Below are 19373 nucleotides of genomic sequence, written 5' to 3'. Positions count from 1 at the left end.
GACAAATATATAACTCTACAAGTTCTACAAAAGCACACTAAGAATAGATTACTCACCACCACCAAGAAGAAGAAGACAACAACAACAACAAGTCACAATTTGGACCTCCTTCATTAGTTAAAGAGTACCCCATTTTACGTTTATTATTTCAACAGGATTTATAATAATACACTATTGTAAAACTCGTTCGACAATCACACGAGCAAAAGCAGTATCATCAACTACACCAAACTGTAATACCAGTTGCAACTCTTTCCCTTTCCATTTGAATACCCATAACAACCAATCTACTGTTTTATAATGTTGCGCAGTCAAAGTATATCCGACATCAATGAAAAGAAAATTTCATCAACTTCCAAACTATTCAATGCTTTCAAAAGACTGAGTAATGGAACTACTTCCACTGATGTACAAGAAAAGCGAAAATCACGTCCTTTGAGTACTAGTATTTCGGCTCTTAATTTGAAGATATCGTCGCCTATATTGAACCAACAATCAGACACCACAAGTGCTACTACACCATCTGTTACAAATTATGAAAATAAAGAAAATATCAACCACCATCACCGCCAACAACAGCAACAACAACAGAATATCAAATTGAAAACTAGATCTAGTACCCCTAATTTGAACCGTCGATCATCCGTCATCTTCTCCAATTCTGATTCCAGGGCAGCTGCACATTCAGCTGCAACTGAAACTGCAACTGCAAGAATGCTCAGAACTAATAATAGATATTCATTTATTGCTGGTAACAACTTCCAAGTACATAATAATAAAGCCACTGTTGATGACAATAGCCATTATGCAAGACATTCGAGTACTGCCACTACCACTGCTTCATCCACAGCACATATTAGTCCAGTAACAATTTCTTCCCACTCAGACTCCATTTTTGATCAATCTTCAATTAATTGTGTTGATGATGATAGTGAAGATGGTACATCATCGGAAATTTCTTCAATTCATACAGCTGAAACTAGTAATGAGCCATCTAATTATACATATGCTAAAGTTTCCAACACCAACACAAAATCAAAGTCCAAGTCGAGTTCCTCAATACCTGAATCACCATCCTCATCAATAATCTCAACATCAGTCCCAAAAAAACTACATCGTACAACTAACTTATACAATTTGAATGAATTCATCAATAAGCTCAGTATAGACTCTAGTTCATTACCAATTGCCCAACCACTGTCACAAATGATCTCAATGAATAATCGGCAATCAATTGAATTTGAAAATAAACAAATCAAGCAATTGAATCAACAATTGAATCAAGTGGCTGATTATCATTGTGAGGTTAAGTTGGTGGAAAATATCTTATTCTTGACTACGACTACTGCTACTAGTGAGGGGTCTACTGAGAAGACTCAAAGCGGGTTTGGGTTTGGTTTTGACTTGGATGAAGATGATTATTTGAACATGTTGAAAACTGAAGAATATAATTTAGAGTCAACTTTGGACAATTGTTTTGAATCGGATGGTGATCAATTATATTTAATGTATTGAAAAAAAAGACATATGGACTTGTATAATTCTAATGATAATAAAATATAATACCTTACATGAGACTAAATCATATTGAAGTTATTGCGAGATACACCATTTGTTACTTCCACCTCTCTCTTACTCTTCAGAGGTCCTTATTCATTTAAATTCAAAGCACTTATTAACCAATTACTTATTCATAGTCCCTGAACGTTTTTCGACTGAAAAGCGATGGGAAGAGAAGGTGTCAAAAGAAATGCAAGAGATATGCCGAGCTATGCTCCTTCTGATTTACCCTACCTACTACTGGAAACCAAAAAAATAAAAAAGATGCGGCTTCTGTGGCTCGAACACAGTACCTCCAGATCTTCAGTCTGACGCTCTCCCAGGTGAGCTAAAGCCGCAAAGTAGAAAACCCACGCCGGGATTCGAACCCGGAATCCTTTGATTAGAAGTCAAAAGCGATAACCATTTCGCCACGCAGGCTGTTCTTGTTGATCTATGTCTTAGTGATTTTACAGAACACATTAAATTTGAGACTCATATTTCTTGATTTAATGGCGTAATCGGATTTATATTGGTAGTAGCTATTTTCTGTATTATTTTTAAGTACACCTGTTGAGTATAGTGTGTTTACTTTGAGTGGTGCGCTCAAAAATAAAGATTGTTGTTTTGGTTTATTTTTTTGTCCTGAATTTTGCAACATATCGACCGCAAAATATTTTTCCAGAGAATTTCCACTTAAACAACTCTTTTGTCTTAAAAGCAACCCTTTCAAGAGTAGATGAAACTAACTCAACTATACTTATGATTGAAATAGTATGAACATACTTCTCGTCTATTCTGCAGCCAAGATGGGAGGTTACAACACATACATGCGATCATAAATCATATAAATTTAATTGAAGCACCTATTCACTCATTAACCTATTTATTCATAGATTCCTTCTTGTCACTATCAAGTTCTCCTTCTTCAAGTAATTCATCATCTGAATCCTCAACATGCATGTTAGCATGAAATCTTTCTGGACCCATAAATATACAAATCATCATATAGATGGAAACAGCAGCAGCAAAAATACACATGACTTTACCATAATCATAAACACCATTTTCATACCCTTCAAGGGGGAATTCTTCACCAAGACGTGCTTCGATTGTGGCACTGGCTGAACTGACCAAGTTACCCAATTGATAAGCTAAACCTGCCAATAATGTTCTATTGGCTTTGTTGACCACTTCCAAGAGGTAGATTGGACCTATTCCCCAAGCACCCATAACACCACCGTTTAACACATAGGCCCACCAATTCTTGTCAGCATTGTAGAATGATGGATACACAAAAGCACAACACCAAATCATACAGATAATCACAGTCAACCTTCTACCAAGTAATTCTGAAAGAGAACCCATAATAATACCACCAACCATACCCCCAAGGTTACTCACAACAACAATAACTGTCTTCATATCCAAACCAACTCCAAATTGATTGGTAATCATGGTGACATACAAGTCTTGAGCTCCGTGTGTGGTGAAATTCCAACCACTGTATAACAAGACGAGATAGATAAACAATAGCCATTCAGTTTTCAAGGTTTGGAAGACACTAGTATCAATATACTTGTGTTTAACTTTATTCTTTTCATTAAATCTCTTCTTCTTTGCCTTCATTTTAAGGAAAACGGGTGATTCAGGAAGAAAGAATCTCCACACCACCAACAACACACTCAACCCACCAGTAAACCAAAATAAACTTCTCCAACCTTCATTTTCTTTAAAAGTACCCGCAAATGCTCTGTAGAAAACCATGGCTAAGATATAACCGAACGAGTAACCAGGTAAAAAGAAACCAGACAAGACTGATCTGGCCACCACTGGTTGAACTTCCAAAGCAGTGACCATTGTGACTGGCAACATGCTACCCATCAATATCCCAAATAGTGCTCGCACACCAAGAAATTGTTCATATGTCTGTACCAACCCAGTACCGATTTCGACAACAACAAACAATGCACAAAGAACAATAAACGTCCATTTCCGTCCATATCTATCAGAAGCAATACCGAATATAACAGCACCAATAGATCTAAACATCAACACCAAAGTCATACCCCAAGTAATATCCGTGACACTAACTCCCAAAGTAAGGGCAATCTCTGGAACTGCCACCGAAACACAAAAGAAATCCATTGCATCTATTGCCCAACCACAATAACCACACAAGTAAAAATTCCATTCCATCCATGTCATTTCTTTTAATGCTGGAATTGGGTTGATTAATTTGTACCATTTTTCCTCTGTATGATACAAGGGTAAATCAAATAATGTAGGGAACCTTGAGGAAAGATATTTTGCTATTCCTTTAGCCGATAAATCTGGTTTTTCATTGAATAAATCGTTTTTTGAAGGGTGACTCGAATCATGGGAATTGCTTTGATAAGGAGATACTTGGTCCACTACAGTGGTACCAATATCCTTTGGTTCATTCATGATGTCATGGCGAGTTCGAGTTGAAGCGAAATTGTTAATTTGGTGCAGTAGGAATCTCTGCACATCTTTATAATTACCAAATAGTCTGAATAGGTGTGGTTCTTGGTGTAATAAGTCTCTAAACTCAAGAGAATATTGAAATTCCCCTCACCATTAGAAAGGTATGCCCGCCTCGGTGTTTTTCAATCAAACATTCTTGAATTGAAATTCTCTTCATGATAAAGTTATAGATGAAGATGTTGTGAGGGGCTATTAGGAGTAATTACATGGCGTTCACCCTCAAACTCAAAACGGCTTCCGTCGGTCGAAGCTTAATTTGGTAAAAATTTTTTTGTTTTTGTTTTCTTTCGTCATTTGTTTTTTTGCAGCCAAAAATTTAAACATCAGTTCATGTTACATTGTCGTGTGATATTTACTTGGGTCTAAATATATTAATTACTAAAATGAGGAGAGGAGATAGATTTAATAACCTAACCAGCTACCTAGACGATAAGTGCACGAAGATCTATTATTTATACTTCCGATGCATGACATATCTTGTCGAACCATTTATTTTCTAGTATTATTATGCTTAGATATAAAATCTTGGCAAGAAATAATTGATGACAGTGGAGTGTCTAGATTCATGATGTGCAAGTTTCTCTTGTATTAAGTAATTCTGGGCGAATAAGGTTTTGGAATATTATCTTCTAAATGCATTCCCGGAGTAAAGCTTATGCCAAGCGATGTGTTGAAGTGGATTTCGGAGTTGGTTGAAAATTAGTCACTCCTTCTAACGAATGACTAAAATACAGTACTTCTGTGGTTTACTCTTGTAGGCAGTATTAGAGCCCCTCAAACTTTTGATAATGGTCTTTTGCAAAAAAATACGAACTTTGCCTACACTCTTTTGCACTCTAAAAGAACGTTTATTGTGCTTAACTAAAAAAAGAAAATAATTAATAAATAGCGCAGCTTCAAACCACTCCCACAAAAACGGCCATGAAATATCATCCCACATACTCCTTTGCTTCAATGGTGAAAGGAAATCCATGTTCGTAACCCCCCACAATAACTACATAATTATCACCTGTATTTGGTAAAGTGAGACCTCGGACTGCATGTAACCCGTCACTACCATCAAACGAAACAACCCCATCTTCTATTGTAGTCTTTAATGCTGTTCCTTTAGTCAATTCTAAGAAATAACCGTAGCATTCTTTTGTAAGATTAAGTTTCAGTTGGGGACCAGTTGAAAAAAAGACTTGTTGTTGTTCATCATCATATGTTAAAACAACAGGAGTTGATGAAGTATCATTCTGAACCAAAAAGTATTCAATATTAGCACCTTCGTTGATGAAAGTTAATCCATTTCCGTTAACTTGGTAATAGTCAGACTTAGCAAAGAACTGGTAACGAGTTTGAGTAGCTATCGCAAGAGTAGCTGAAGCTAAAATGGAGATGGGCTTGAACAATTGCATAATGGATATTTAGTTTGTGTATGAGGTTTTTGAGTAGACGATCTTGATAAGTGGGTGGCAGCTTCCACTCATGTATATATTCCAACACATGTCTTTCAATTAACTATTTATAGCAATAAATACATCCATATTCACCTTTATAAAGAGGTATTTCGTTTATTTTGTTTTAACTAGCTCAAAATAAACTCTTACTCTGGTTGTAGCGTATTGTGTTTTTATTTTTGGAAATTGAAAATAAATACGGGGTTCGGGTTTAGCTTCTTCTAAGCATTTTATGTGCATGTTGCAAGCTGGAAATGTTTTGGCTACATTGTAGATAGAATTTATGAGGGAATAATCCGGTAATTCCGATTTTCTAAATCAATTTAGAAGCCCAAGCACACTAAGCAAATCAAATCGCAATATATTTAGCAATATTGGTCAAATAAAGCGAGTAGTTCTATATGACTACAGTCAATTCATGAGGTCTAGGTGTTTAACCACTACATAAGACACAATTTTATACAGGCATGTTTTTTATTTTCTCAACTATATACTCTAATAAGGAACACAACCACTCAAGAATATTAGGTTGATATCAAGCATTTATCACCTTAAATAGCATACTCTCTTGCTTCAATGGTAAATGGAAATCCACCTTTGAAATCTCCCACAATTACTGCATAGTCATCACCAGCATTTGGTATATCAAGGTGGGCCACTGCATGTAACGTATCACTACCATCAAATGAGGCAAGTCCATCTTCTCCAATTGTAGCCTTAAATGGAGTACCTGCACTCAACAGCAAAATATCGCCCCCCTTTGTGAGACTAAGTTTTACTTGAGGACTAACTTGAAAAAAGAATTCTTGTTGTTCATCATCATAAGTTAAAATAGCGGCAGAAGCTAGGTCATCTTGTTGAACAAAAAAGTAATCAATAGCAGCGCCTTCATGAACATAAGTTAACCCGTGGCCATCAATTTGGTCAAAGTCAGACTTGGCAAAAAATTGATAACGAGTTTGAGCAGCTAATGCTTGAGCAGCAAAGGCTAAAGCAGAAATAGACTTTAAAAATTGCATCTTTTAATATCCTTTGATACTAGTGTATTTTTTAGAAAAAGTGGGTTGTTTGATTTCAATGGGTGGGTGCACAACTGGTATATATATTCTTCAACAAGAAACTTTCATTTCCCAATCAGTAGCGGGACTTGTTGATAGCAGTATTGTTTACCATTTCTATTTTCAAGGGGAGGAGGTTTGGAAAGCATGCGTTGTTTGAATGTTTTTGCTTCCGTCCCTTGAATTGACCCCTTGCATTATCTGAACCCCGTGTTTTATTTTTAGAAACAAACAATCAGATCGGTCTTAGGATTTACAATACCGCTCCACAAGATTTTGAAAGATGTTTTGATATGAAGATGTACTTATATACACACTTTGGAGAAAAATTGCATATACCTCTGGAGATTATATGCGACATTTAGGGGCCAGCTGTGAAATGGCTGCCACTAGTGATTCTAGTTGGGATTGATATGGTGTCACTATATATTTGAACCTATAAACCTCTAGCATTTAGATAGTAGGATTTTCCGTACGCCGACAGGTTTCAATATTGCCTTCCTTGGTGGAGCACCCCTTCTAATTTCCCCCCACGGAGGATGCTATTCTATAGAAGGAGAATTCCAAGATTAGACTAAAAAAATTGCTCAACTCTACACTCTTGAATACCCTCAAACAACAATAAATTTCACAACGTATATTTGAAACTTACTTAAACTATTCACCACCTAAAAAGCAGCGTTAATCCACATTAAGATGATTCATATTTCTTTGCTATAATATTGATGGTAAAACTATTCTCCACAACTCTGGTAAGAACACCATAATTATACTCAGAGTAACCTTTTGGATCACCATAGTCCTTTGCAACATACAATTTCACAGCACTGCCAAAGTAAACTTCCCCGTCTTCACTAATTGGAGCCTTCAATGGTTCACCTTGACCACTCAACTGGAAAATACTGTTAGTGTTGGTGACAACATATTTAACTTGTGGACTAGCCTGATGGTAGAACTCTTGCGTTTCGTCATCATAAGTAACAATGGAAGCTGAAGATGCATCGGTGTTGTTTGAAACAAAGTAGTAGTTGATAACCCCTCCCTCATTGTAGTAATATAACCCGTGTCCATCAACTTCCTCATTGTCTGATTGTGCAAAGAACTGATACTGAGTTAATTCGGCCAAAGCCTGAGCGGCTAAGGCCAAGATGGAAAATGACTTGAAAAATTGCATTTTTATCGGAGCTTAATGTGCTAGTGAACTTGTGTTTAGAAGGGGAGGTTAGGTCTAAAGAAATGGGAAATTCAACCGATTTATATATTCGTTGATTTGTTTTGCAATAGGCTATTATTAGCAACATCCATGGATTCTTTGTTCATATAATGGAAAGAGGAGAACTGTGGCTATGAATTGCCATTGTTCTACTCGCTTTGCGACTTCTCCCTGCATTGTCCATTGCCGTGTCCCCTTGATCGTGGCTTTAAATTTTGTAATTCGGAGATCAAACAATGAATTCGGCTTTAACAAAGTAAACTCCTATTGTACCTCCCTCAAAATAACCAACCCAAGTCGAAGCAACACAGTGGAGGGAAACTCGCAATTAGGGCTTTGAACGGACCGATTAAAATTGGCTATTATAGATGCCATTATTAAGACACAAGTTCTCCAACTTCTTAACTCCGTCACAGTGTATTGAAGTGACTCAAAGTCTACTGGAGCTTGGTGAGCCTGAAGTAGGTTCCTCAGTATTGTCCTCAGTTGGTTCGATGCTTTGTTTCTACACATTCGTCAAGTTTTAAAAGTTTCTGATAAAACAGCATTAGTGATACATGCAATTTTATCAGTTAAATATGTTCGTTCAACAGAGAAAGAGATCTCAGATTGTTTTTTTATCGACTATACACAATCCTTTTTCTCAACAAAATGTATATTTTAAATCTAGCTTGTAAATATGGAAATTAGCTATGTAAATGTTTTAAATGCAAACGTGGATTTCTGTTCACGTTAAGACTGGTATTTTCTTGCTTCAATACTAATTGGAATACCTCCATGATCATCTTTGACAGTAACAGCAAAATTATCCTTGGAGTATCCATATGGATCATTGATGTTCTTCACCACACTCAACAATTCACTACCATTGAAGGAAACGATACCATCATCTCCAATTGAAGCCTTTAATGGTTCACCGGCACTCAACTGCAAAATACCGCCCAGGACAGTGAAGACAAATTTGATTTGAGGACTAACTTGGTAGTAAAATTCTTGCGTTTCGTCATCATAGGTAACAACAGAAGCAGAAGAAGGATCAGTACTGTTTGAAAGGAAATAGTAATTGATAGCAGCACCTTCGTGGATGTAGTACAATCCATGTCCATCTAAATCTTTGTTATCAGTTTTTGCAAAGAATTGATATTGCGATAAACCTGCCATGGCTTGTGCAGCTAAAGCTAAAACGGAGATTGACTTAAAGAATTGCATTGTTGATGTGGTGTTTGAAGATTTTGTTGGTTGTTAATGATGAGACGAAATGGATTGAATTGTGGGAAGTCTCAGTGGTTTATATAATGATCCTAGATTATCACTTATATCCCTTTCCTCCAACAACGTATCCTATTAATAGCAAAATGGTTATAATTGTTTATTTGTTTGTATATTGTTGGTTCCATCCTATTGTGACTATTATTTTTTGTTCCTGAATAATTGATCAATCATTGGTTTGTGTAATTGGTCTGCTTATACCTTACGTCATCGAATTGCATGAAAGAGGCAAATTATGAAATCACAAAACCTCAATTTCCAAACCCAACGGAAATTATAGTTTTATTTTTGGTAACAAACAAGTAAACAAATAAACAAATAAACAAATAAACAAAAGAGCATCCATCACGCCACTGTTTAAACACATTTTCAAACCTTTACTAAAGTAATCTTCCCCTGAAATGTGTCAGTTTGGTGGCTGTGTGACTGCGACGGAAAACAGCGCATTCGAAGTAACTACGTCATAAATTTATTCACCTCTATTTTTATTCCAGTTTCAGTACCGCAGTTTTGAAAAGTTTTGTGTTAGTGCGCATGACCCAAGATGAGTAATGCGAATCCTACAATTGAAGGGCCGCCTGTATCTGTAGTTTGTAGAATGATGCCAGTTAAACTCAGAGATCTCTAAATAACTACACATGACACAGACAAATCATAATGGAATATTTTTGACCATGATCTTCAACAATGAGTCAATAACGGCAGTAGCAGCCAATGCAGTTATTCCGCTATTTGTGTCATATGGTGGGCTCACTTCAACTACATCAGCACCAACGAGATGACGGCCCAATTCAGTACCCCTCAAGCCGTCCAAAATTGCCAAAAGCTCTCTTGATGTAAAGCCACCAACTTCCATTGTTCCAGTACCAGGCGCATAGGCTGGATCCAAGACATCTATGTCAACCGATATGTACACAGGCGTTCCGGATTTTATGTCATCATTGGTATAACTTTCAACCAACTCTTTGATAATACCCTGTACTCCAATTCTATCAATAGACGTTGCTTCAATTACATTGAATCCACACTCGGCATCATGCCTCAGATCGAAACCAGGATCAATCAATGGAGCTCGGATTCCAACATGATAATTCCCCTGATCGCCTATGAAACCGTTTTCATGAGCATAGTGTAAAAAGGTACCATGATTCAAACTCATATAATTAGTGATGCCTCCACCTAAATTTTTTGGATCCCAGGTGTCGATATGCGAATCAAAGTGAATAACCTTGATTGGTTTCTTCCACTGCTCATATAAGTTCCGTAATGCCATTAATGTAATCGTATGATCACCGCCCATGGTAATTACTCGTGGTATCTCGTGCACTTTACCTTTGTGATTATTGACAATTGCTCTATGGCCACGATAAAGTTGATTCAATGCTATTCTGTTGTCAAATGGGTTCATTGCCACATCTCCGCAATCAACAATAGAATAGTTGTGTGGCTCATCATGCTTGACCCTTGTCTTCTTGAAGCTGCTTTTCTTGGTGGATGATGGATAATTGAGCCTTTTAGCAGTTGATCTAATAGCATCGGGTCCAAATCTTGCTCCGGGTCTAAATGAGACTCCAGTATCAAAAGGTGCACCAACAATCGCTACATCTATTGGTTTATCATGGCTATCTTTGAAGCAGTTAAAATGTGGAAGATGTGCATACGTGACAATACCACCAAACATATTCTGGTCGATTTCAATGTCCGAGACATCGTCCTTATCGGGGTATCTAGTTTCGGGTTTCCTTTTCAAGTAGTGATGAAGAATGGTTTCATAATACACATCGGGGAATTTCTGATCGTGACTGGAATATACACTCAAATTGTCCTCCTCTTGGGAAATTGTAAATCGTTGAAAGTCGGACTGCTTATAATTGTCATGAACTAAGTCACCGTACAATTGATCAAGCAATGATGAGCTAGCTAGGTATTGTCCTACTGCTGTTGAAAGTATGAACCAACCGAAAAACATTTCAAGATGTATCGTCTGTGTAGTTGCATGAGTATCTTATACATTGGTTATCCAATTTATATCGATGTTCGTGTGGGAGAACGGAATTTTTCAGTCTGGGCGTTTTCAATTCCGTGATTCCCAATTAAGTAATAAGAAATGCGCACGTAATTCTTAATTCATCATCATTTCATTACAAAAATCGTTACTTAAATACATAAATAATCTAAGCCCTTGAATTGGTCTTTATTTCGTTTTCACTATCAGACTCTTCAATTCTCACTCTTTCTTTGTTGCTGACATCCATGTTGTTGTGGAACTTTTCCGGACCAAGGGTGATGCAAATAATCATGTAAGAAAAGACTGCCCCGCAGAAAATACACATCACTTTTCCATAATCATACATATCGTCAGAGAACCCTTCAAGAGGAAATCTCTCTCCAAGTCTGGCTTCAATAGTGGCACTGGCAGAACTGACCAAGTTTCCTAATTGGTAAACCAATCCTGAAATCAATGTTCTGTTTGCCTTATTGACAACCTCCACCAAGTAGACTGATGAAATACCCCAAGCTCCAATGATACCAGCATTTAAAAAGACATAGGCCCACCAGTTTTGGTCAGCATTGAAGAAAGATGGGTACAAGAATGCACCACTGAAAAGCATACATATAACCACCGTAAGTCTTCGACCAAAGAGTTCTGAAGCATTGCCCATCAAGGAGCCACCTATCATACCACCGATGTTACTGACAACAACAATAACTGTCTTTTTATTCAAACCAACATTGAACTGCTTTGTAAGCATGGTCACATACAAGTCTTGGGCACCATGAGTGGTAAAGTTGAAACCACTGTACAACAAAACAAGGTAGATAAACAACAACCATTCAGTTTTCAAAGTTTGTAAAACACTCTTGTCAATAAATCCAAACCTAGGTTTGTTAGCTTCATTGTAGCGTCTTTTCTTTTCTCTTGTGGCGACAAAGTCAGGAGATTCAGGGATTAATGATCTCCAGGTGCACAACAAGACACTAAGACCGGCACTAAACCAGAATAAACTTCTCCAACCTTCCCCTTCTTTGTAGGTACCAGCGAATGCTCTATAAAACACCATAGCTAAAATATATCCAAAACTGTATCCAGGAATGAATAATCCCGACAAAGCAGACCTTGCCACAGTGGGTTGACCTTCAATTGCAGTCACCATGGCAATGGGATACATGGCCCCCATCAATATACCGAAAATAGCTCTGACACCTAAAAATTGCTTGTACGTTTGTACAAATCCAGTACCTATTTCAACTGGGATAAACAACCCACAGACTGCAATGTAACACCATTTCCTGCCGAACCTGTCAGCAGCAATACCAAAGATGATTGCTCCCACAGATCTAAGCATCAATACCAACGTAACCCCCCACGTAATATCAGTGACACTAACTTCCAAAGTAGCAGCAATCTCAGGAGCAGATACTGAAACACAGAAAAAGTCCATTGCATCCAATGACCAAGCAAGGAAGCCTAAGAAATAGAAATGCCAGTCCAATGCTGACATCTCTTTTAAACCAGTAACAGGATTGAGAATTTGATACCATTTCTTCTCTTGATGATATAACGGTAAATCTAACATCTTTGGAATTCTTGTTGCAAAATAATTCTTGATTGCGGCCGGCGACAAATCAGGTTTTTCGTTAAATAAATCATGGTGGTCATCTTCATGCACCAGTTGGTTGCTCAGAGACGTGTAAGGGGAAATATGTTCAACTTCAACTTTATCTTTCATTTTGATTCTAATGATTGGTACTACGAGTTTTTAAAGAAGAAGATATTCTTTTGATTTATATAGATGAACTGGGTACTAACATCTTGGTAAATACTCAACAAAATCAATCGACTATCATCTAAAGTACTTTTTTGCCAAGTTTTCAAACACTTCAATCAGGTGAAAATTTACGTAAAGAGTGGAGAGAGACTCGTTTTAACGAAGATAACCCCAGCATTGTTTCTTTATTCCAATGCATTTCCAGCACAAGCAATTTCCATTGTTTTCTCTTGTTGCGAAATGAAACCAAAGATGTTGAAAGAAGAAAAAAAATTTAAACCCTTTTGCAGCCACGCATAGAAGAGAGATCCCCAACACGACACAAAGCCCATTTTGAAGAAGAAAAAAATTATAAGAAATTTATTTTGTGGGGAAAGTAGCTACTTTGTGTAATTAAATCGTATTACTAGTTTTTAATTTGTTGTTGTGGGAAACGTATAAAGTGGGGAGGATAATCACATAGTTCATCCGGAAAACAAAGTAGGGCTGCAACTTGCTAATTAGCAATTTATAAAAGCCTGATTTCTTAGGAACTGAAACGTTTCTTTCAATACAACAGATAACCGGTGGCCGCCCCCCTCCATCCCCTCCAGGTGATTACGAAAGGTGGGGAGGATATTCGTGGACTCTTATCCGTGATTACGAAATATGTTCTTCAAAGATAGGTAAATAGGTAGATCTAAAGTTCAATACCCCTGTCATCTTATAGACGCTTGCAGGGGCAAATTGCAGAAAGGGTAAACAAGAAATGAGTGGTGCTTCTATTGCGGAACGGAAATTAAAATCGCAACCTTGTTCCATTTTACTAGGTTGTAATCACACCTTATTTTTACTTAGAATTATTATTCTTCCTACAATAATGTGCACTCACGCTAAGTCATAACACGCGGTAAACATATCTCTCTAATAGACTCTATATTGTCCTCATCATCTCCTCATATGATCTCATTTCTTTCTTTTGAAAATGTCACCATAAGAGGGGACACTGACTCTCTCATAACGAGCTTTTGACCAACGTCTAATAGCTTTCCCTTTCCAAATCATCAAAAGATAAGTTGCATTGACAACTACTGAAAGTGTAAACATAGTGAAAGTGGTTTTCATCATACCTTGTGCTGCAATCCATGGGGAAATGGCAAAAGAGAAACCCATACCAATCATGTTTCTAATGAACAATATCAACACGAGACTTTCACTTGCCAACTTCTCATAACACTCAACTGCATAAACCAAGCAAATTGCCCCTGAAGAACTCATTGCAAAACCCATCAAGCCAAGACCAAGAACAACTGATATAGCCCAATGACGACCATAATAAGCTCCTAACCCGTATGCCAATATTCCTGCTGCATTCAAAACGGTTGGTATAAGCATGGTGTGCAACCTATGTTCTGGTTCCATGATTCCATTATTGCGTTTAGCCATTTTAATTGCAAACCAATCTACAAAGGGGCCACCGTAGAACATACCAATCACACTACCAACGAAAAGTCCCAATGTTGTCAAACCGACATTGTTGATACTGAAGTTGTAAGGTGGAGCAGAGAATATTGCTGATTGGGTATTCACAGTAAGCGACAACCAAAACATCTGAAAACCGTAGATCATGCCGCTCCAAACAATAGCAGGAAATGTAACTAAATACAAAGGTCTAACAAAAATGCACAGCCAAGATCGAGGATCGTTGTGTTCAGTGTGATACAATTTGTGTTTTTGCCAGTACGTCAATTTAACTTGATCGTCATCCTCCGGTTCAGATTCGACAACAATATCAATTTTGTCCTCTTGTTTGCTTGATGGTGAATCGGCCAATTGCCCAGTTTCATGTGACTTTATTTGTGCAATAATCTCCTCTTCCAATTCTTCTTCTTCATTCGTAGAACGCCTGAAGGTAGTTTCCTCCATCCAAAAAAATTGAAGCACTAGCATCGGGACGAAAATGATGATCAAAATGTAGTAGCACCAACTCCAATCCATACTATCGGCAATGTATCCAGCAGCCACTGGACCCAAATCAGTACCTCCGTACAACGCCAAAATTAATGAACTAAACGCAGTAGACCTTTCATGCTGAAAAAACAAATCGTTGGCAGAAATTTCAACCAAGGTATCAACGGGAGATGCAGCCAAACCCGCCAAAATTCTAAACGCGTGAAAGTAGCCAACATTGGAAGATTGAGAACCAAAAATGCATGTAACAATAGCTAGGATAGTACCTAACCTATAGACAAACACCTTACCCAACTTTAATGCCGTTGGTTGAATAAACAACACACCAACACCTAATCCCAAATAGCCAAGGGCAATGGCAACACCTAGTTGAAAGTATGTTGTATGAAATTCAACTACCCAGTCAGCAAACAAAGGTGACATGAAATTCATGTTAAGGGCCAACATAAAAGACCAGAACCAAAGCAAGGCAAATTGTAAGTTTCTTTTCGTTTTAGACCATCTTAGTGGATCATTAACATTAGAAGACGGTTGTGGATGCAAAATAATGTTACCATCACCTTTTTGTACATTCAAGTTAAAATTCATATCAACAAGATGGACTGTCCCTGGTGGGAAGTTGTAGTCATCGTGGGTGATCTGTTGTCTCTCCTGATCTGACATGGTTGAGCTCTTAGTAAATGAGGGACAACATTCTCAAGTCAAGGATATTGGTCTCCGTTTAAATAGATATTATGATATCATTGTATCTTGTTATCATCTTTGGTGGTGGTTTTGTTGGCCAATTCTTTTTTCTAGATGCGCTTTTAGCCAACACGCATAATCTAAAAAGGATAATAGTTCCATACCGTGATTTTTGCTTAGACTGCACATTAATTGGGAATTGGATCGACAAATGCTTCAACAAAAACGGAAAAGAATTCCGCAGATACTCCAGGCTATTGATCCCAAAAGCCTCCACCATCTCATAACTACTGGTAAAATGGTTTGCTTGAATCTTTGAGATGCGGAGTCAGGTAGAAGTAGCCAATAACGGACGGATGATCTGCTCTGCACCACAAACCAACCCTAACTGGATCACAGCTTTGAATGATCAGCATATGCAATCTGGAATTACGACTCCTTAGAGACCTTCGTCTTTTAGGATTCCCCCTTTCTGTCAAAGTTTCATTGATATTAGTGATGGAATACAACAAAGAGACCATATTTTTCTCGGTTTACTTCAATAGGTTCGTTAAATAAGTAGTTTCCTGTAATCACATTTCCCTGTTTGAGTGTTCGTCTGTAAGTACTAAGTTCAAGGTCGGAGAAACGTCAGTAGCTCCAACTACATACATACTTTCTCGCTTTCTATACCTTCGATAAGATCTCGTTACTTCACACTGAAGAGACTTACCCATCATATTAACAATAACAAGACAAACTTCAACTCCCACTACTTTAAATTTTGTGCATAGCGTATCTGTTTCCATGATCTTTGCTGCCTGAAATCCCCATTTAGATGCGGGTATCTCAAACCGTAGAACTAAACAGAATTCTAGCGGGTTTAGTCTTCAGATGTCCCACATGAGGGGGGCAAACGCCTGTGAAGGATCAATTGGATTCTTCTTTTGCTCATTGATTGGTGCAAACGATGTGTGCCAAATTCTGTTCTCTGGAAACCCCCTTTAGTCCATTCAACATGGGTAAGTACCAAAGGATATCTTTCGAGCACATAATTTCATCACATGCGACAACCTCAAAATAAACTTTATTATGTTCACAACACCTAATAGCACTAAAAAGATGCGGGGGTGGAATATGACACATCCTCGATATCAAATTGATTTTCCCAACAGATTTCAGTGGAAGTTAACACCGATTGACTTGTGTGCTGTGAATTCTCTTGTGCAGTGTTGTAATGAAAGTAGTCAATGCGTTTCTCAGTCTCACTAAGCCCTTTATTCATCATTCAAAGGGAAATGCACATCCGACAAATGCGCTCTCTTGTGTATGGGATCATACGGCTAGGTAGCGAACTGCTTCAACTGCCACCTCATTGTTGGTTGATTCCAGCAATGCTGAAATTATGGGGAGGAAACGCAGTCTTCCATCAGAAGATCCAAACATTTCTCACATCTAGAAAATACGTAATAGCATCTATTATCGTTGCAATTTCTTACTCTCATTAACTATAATAAATAACTATATCTTTCTATCAGACTTTATATCGTCTCCACTGCTTCCTTCTTCAAGTTGAACTTCATCATCATCAGTCACATGTAAGTTATTATGGAACTTCTCTGGTCCGACCAAAACACAAATTATCATGTAAGCAAAAACAGCACCACAAAAGATACACATCACTTTACCATAATCATACATGTCATCAGTTTTACCTTCAAGTGGAAATCTTTCACCAAGACGAGCTTCGATTGTGGCACTGGCAGAACTGACTAAATTACCCAATTGATAAGCTAATCCAGAAATTAAAGCTCTATTGGCTTTATTAACCACTTCTAATAAATAAACTGATGAGATACCCCATGCACCCATAACACCACCATTTAAGAAAACATATGCCCACCAGTTCCTATTGGCGTTGAAAAACGATGGGTACACAAAGGCACCATTCCATATCATACAAATGATGACTGTGAGACGTCGTCCAAATAATTCTGAAGCTGAACCCATTATAATACCTCCAAGCATACCACCAAGGTTACTAACAACAACAATAACTGTCTTCATGTTTAGACTGACATCAAATTGCTTCGTTAGCATAGTGACATACAAGTCCTGGGAACCGTGGGTAGTGAAATTCCACCCACTGTACAAGAAGATAAGGTAAATGAATAATAGCCATTCAGTTTTCAACGTTTGCAAAACACTAGTGTCAATCCATTTATGCTTGACCTTGTTCTTTTCATTAAACCGTCTCTTCTTTTCTTTCAATTTGATGAAATCGGGTGATTCAGGAATCACCAATCTCCAAGTAATCAATAAAACACTCAATCCAGCACTGAACCAAAACAAACTTCTCCATCCTTCGCCTTCCTTGTAAGTGCCAGAAAATGCCCGGTAGAAAACCATCGCCAAGATATAACCAAATGAGTAACCAGGTAAAAACAACCCCGATAAAACTGATCTTGCCACTGTGGGCTGTCCCTCAATTGCAGTAACCATGGCAATCGGGTACATTGCTCCCATTAGAACCCCAAATACTGCTCTGACACCTAGAAACTGCTTGTACGTTTGAACAAACCCAGTACCTATTTCAACAACAATGAAAAGGGAACATATTGTTATATAGCACCATTTTCGACCGAATTTATCAGCGGCAATACCAAATATAACAGCTCCAACTGATCTAAGCATCAACACTAAAGTAACACCCCATGTAATATCAGTAACGCTTACTTTCAAAGTAGCAGCAATTTCCGAAGCAGATACCGAAACACAAAAGAAATCCATAGAATCCAACGACCATGCGAGGAATCCTAAACCATAAAAATTCCAGTCCAATGCTGACATCTCTTTCAAACCAGGGATAGGGTTGACCACTTGATACCATTTCTTTTCTTGACGGTATAAAGGCAAGTCCAACAAGTTGGGTATTCTCGTGGCAAAATAATGTTTGATTGATGGCCATGATAAATCCGGCTTTTCATTGAACAAGTCATTGCGATCAGGATCTTCAACTATGTGATCGCTGTGTGATGAGTACGGTGATACGTGTTCTACCTCTGCTTTGTCTTTCATTATTTGCTGTATAAAGATGAGCACAAGCCATTGATCCAAGAAACAGATCTGTTTATATAGTCGACATAGGTGGGGGGGGGGGGTAAACCACGATTATATAAATATCGAACGTTGTTTATCTGCAAAGTTAAATTACTCCGAGAAACAATGCAAGATTCGTAAACAAAAACTCAACAAAAGTTTTACTGGGAATGCGGGGGGAGGGAGGGTGAAAGATAATGAGGTGATAAAAATTGGTTTCTATGTATTGTTTTTAAGTTGCATCTTAGAGAACAATGACGGCTTTTGTTAACTCAATTGTTAAAAATTTAGTGCCTTTTGCAGCCTCACATTAAATGTATGAAATGCGACACAAAAGGAACAAAAGGTATATAGTTTTTTTTGTGGGGATATGACGCGACAGCGCCCGGACTTAAATTTAACCATTAAAAGCACTGTATAGTCTAAGATGCGAAAAAAAATGTGGAGGATATCTCACTGAAATGAAGGAGGGGAAACGAAACAAACCTTTATATATAAAAGTTTATTCAAATGCCATGTCAGGTGAATTCTTGGCATATATAAGGTGTCAAAAAATGTACGAAACGCCTCAAAGTCGGCAATCCATAACCACATTTTTATCGGTTTGCAAAAAAGTACATAAAGTTAATAAACCCCGCTCCCCTCATTCTCGAACCACTTCAAGCCTGTTTCCAAATAGTACATCAATAGGAACATCAATGACTGAAATTCCGGCATCTGGTGTTTGCGTTGGAAGGAATTCGCCAACAGCAGTTACACCTCTCGGAGTTTGTTTTTGGGGAAAATAAAATTTCATGTAGATCTTTGAAATTTTGCTGGGCGCTGTCAATCTCTTTTCTTATTTGGGGGAGCAATCAATAGA

The 19373-nt window shown here is 37.7% G+C and overlaps 10 protein-coding genes and 2 non-coding genes across 12 annotated transcripts; 1 reads left to right on the top strand and 11 right to left on the bottom strand. All coding sequences in view use genetic code 12, as the record gives it.

Moving 5' to 3' along the window:
• Positions 1 to 300: 300 nt before the first annotated feature.
• CORT_0C00850 (hypothetical protein) lies at positions 301 to 1515 on the top strand (the record flags this gene model as incomplete). The annotated part of the gene is made up of 1 exon (XM_003868318.1): positions 301 to 1515. One exon carries the CDS (start codon positions 301 to 303, stop codon positions 1513 to 1515), a length of 1215 nt encoding a protein of 404 aa, XP_003868366.1.
• A 310-nt stretch (positions 1516 to 1825) lies between these two features.
• CORT_0_Phe(GAA)_38 lies at positions 1826 to 1898 on the bottom strand. The gene has a single exon. It is a non-coding gene (tRNA).
• Positions 1899 to 1907: 9 nt separating this feature from the next.
• On the bottom strand, positions 1908 to 1980 carry CORT_0_Arg(TCT)_37. Its single transcript has one exon. It is a non-coding gene (tRNA).
• A 441-nt stretch (positions 1981 to 2421) lies between these two features.
• On the bottom strand, positions 2422 to 3987 carry CORT_0C00840 (tRNA-Arg; the record flags this gene model as incomplete). The annotated part of the gene is made up of 1 exon (XM_003868317.1): positions 2422 to 3987. One exon carries the CDS (start codon positions 3985 to 3987, stop codon positions 2422 to 2424), a length of 1566 nt encoding a protein of 521 aa, XP_003868365.1.
• Positions 3988 to 4976: 989 nt separating this feature from the next.
• CORT_0C00830 (hypothetical protein) lies at positions 4977 to 5447 on the bottom strand (the record flags this gene model as incomplete). Its single annotated transcript, XM_003868316.1, has 1 exon — positions 4977 to 5447. The coding sequence occupies one exon, from the start codon at positions 5445 to 5447 to the stop codon at positions 4977 to 4979; it is 471 nt and encodes a 156-aa protein (XP_003868364.1).
• A 593-nt stretch (positions 5448 to 6040) lies between these two features.
• On the bottom strand, positions 6041 to 6508 carry CORT_0C00820 (hypothetical protein; the record flags this gene model as incomplete). Its single annotated transcript, XM_003868315.1, has 1 exon — positions 6041 to 6508. The coding sequence occupies one exon, from the start codon at positions 6506 to 6508 to the stop codon at positions 6041 to 6043; it is 468 nt and encodes a 155-aa protein (XP_003868363.1).
• Positions 6509 to 7238: 730 nt separating this feature from the next.
• CORT_0C00810 (Ldg3 protein) lies at positions 7239 to 7721 on the bottom strand (the record flags this gene model as incomplete). Its single annotated transcript, XM_003868314.1, has 1 exon — positions 7239 to 7721. One exon carries the CDS (start codon positions 7719 to 7721, stop codon positions 7239 to 7241), a length of 483 nt encoding a protein of 160 aa, XP_003868362.1.
• A 771-nt stretch (positions 7722 to 8492) lies between these two features.
• CORT_0C00800 (hypothetical protein) lies at positions 8493 to 8969 on the bottom strand (the record flags this gene model as incomplete). The annotated part of the gene is made up of 1 exon (XM_003868313.1): positions 8493 to 8969. One exon carries the CDS (start codon positions 8967 to 8969, stop codon positions 8493 to 8495), a length of 477 nt encoding a protein of 158 aa, XP_003868361.1.
• Positions 8970 to 9681: 712 nt separating this feature from the next.
• Positions 9682 to 10998, bottom strand: CORT_0C00790 (Afp99 protein; the record flags this gene model as incomplete). The annotated part of the gene is made up of 1 exon (XM_003868312.1): positions 9682 to 10998. The coding sequence occupies one exon, from the start codon at positions 10996 to 10998 to the stop codon at positions 9682 to 9684; it is 1317 nt and encodes a 438-aa protein (XP_003868360.1).
• A 205-nt stretch (positions 10999 to 11203) lies between these two features.
• On the bottom strand, positions 11204 to 12760 carry CORT_0C00780 (hypothetical protein; the record flags this gene model as incomplete). Its single annotated transcript, XM_003868311.1, has 1 exon — positions 11204 to 12760. The coding sequence occupies one exon, from the start codon at positions 12758 to 12760 to the stop codon at positions 11204 to 11206; it is 1557 nt and encodes a 518-aa protein (XP_003868359.1).
• A 984-nt stretch (positions 12761 to 13744) lies between these two features.
• On the bottom strand, positions 13745 to 15412 carry CORT_0C00770 (hypothetical protein; the record flags this gene model as incomplete). Its single annotated transcript, XM_003868310.1, has 1 exon — positions 13745 to 15412. One exon carries the CDS (start codon positions 15410 to 15412, stop codon positions 13745 to 13747), a length of 1668 nt encoding a protein of 555 aa, XP_003868358.1.
• Positions 15413 to 16933: 1521 nt separating this feature from the next.
• On the bottom strand, positions 16934 to 18490 carry CORT_0C00760 (Jen1 protein; the record flags this gene model as incomplete). Its single annotated transcript, XM_003868309.1, has 1 exon — positions 16934 to 18490. The coding sequence occupies one exon, from the start codon at positions 18488 to 18490 to the stop codon at positions 16934 to 16936; it is 1557 nt and encodes a 518-aa protein (XP_003868357.1).
• Between the last annotated feature and the right edge of the window lie 883 nt (positions 18491 to 19373).

This window comes from Candida orthopsilosis (genome assembly GCF_000315875.1).
Source record: "Candida orthopsilosis Co 90-125, chromosome 3 draft sequence".
NCBI lineage: Eukaryota > Fungi > Ascomycota > Pichiomycetes > Serinales > Debaryomycetaceae > Lodderomyces > Lodderomyces orthopsilosis.
Note: the sequence above shows the minus strand (reverse complement) of the source record. Positions and strands in the feature narration are given on the sequence as shown.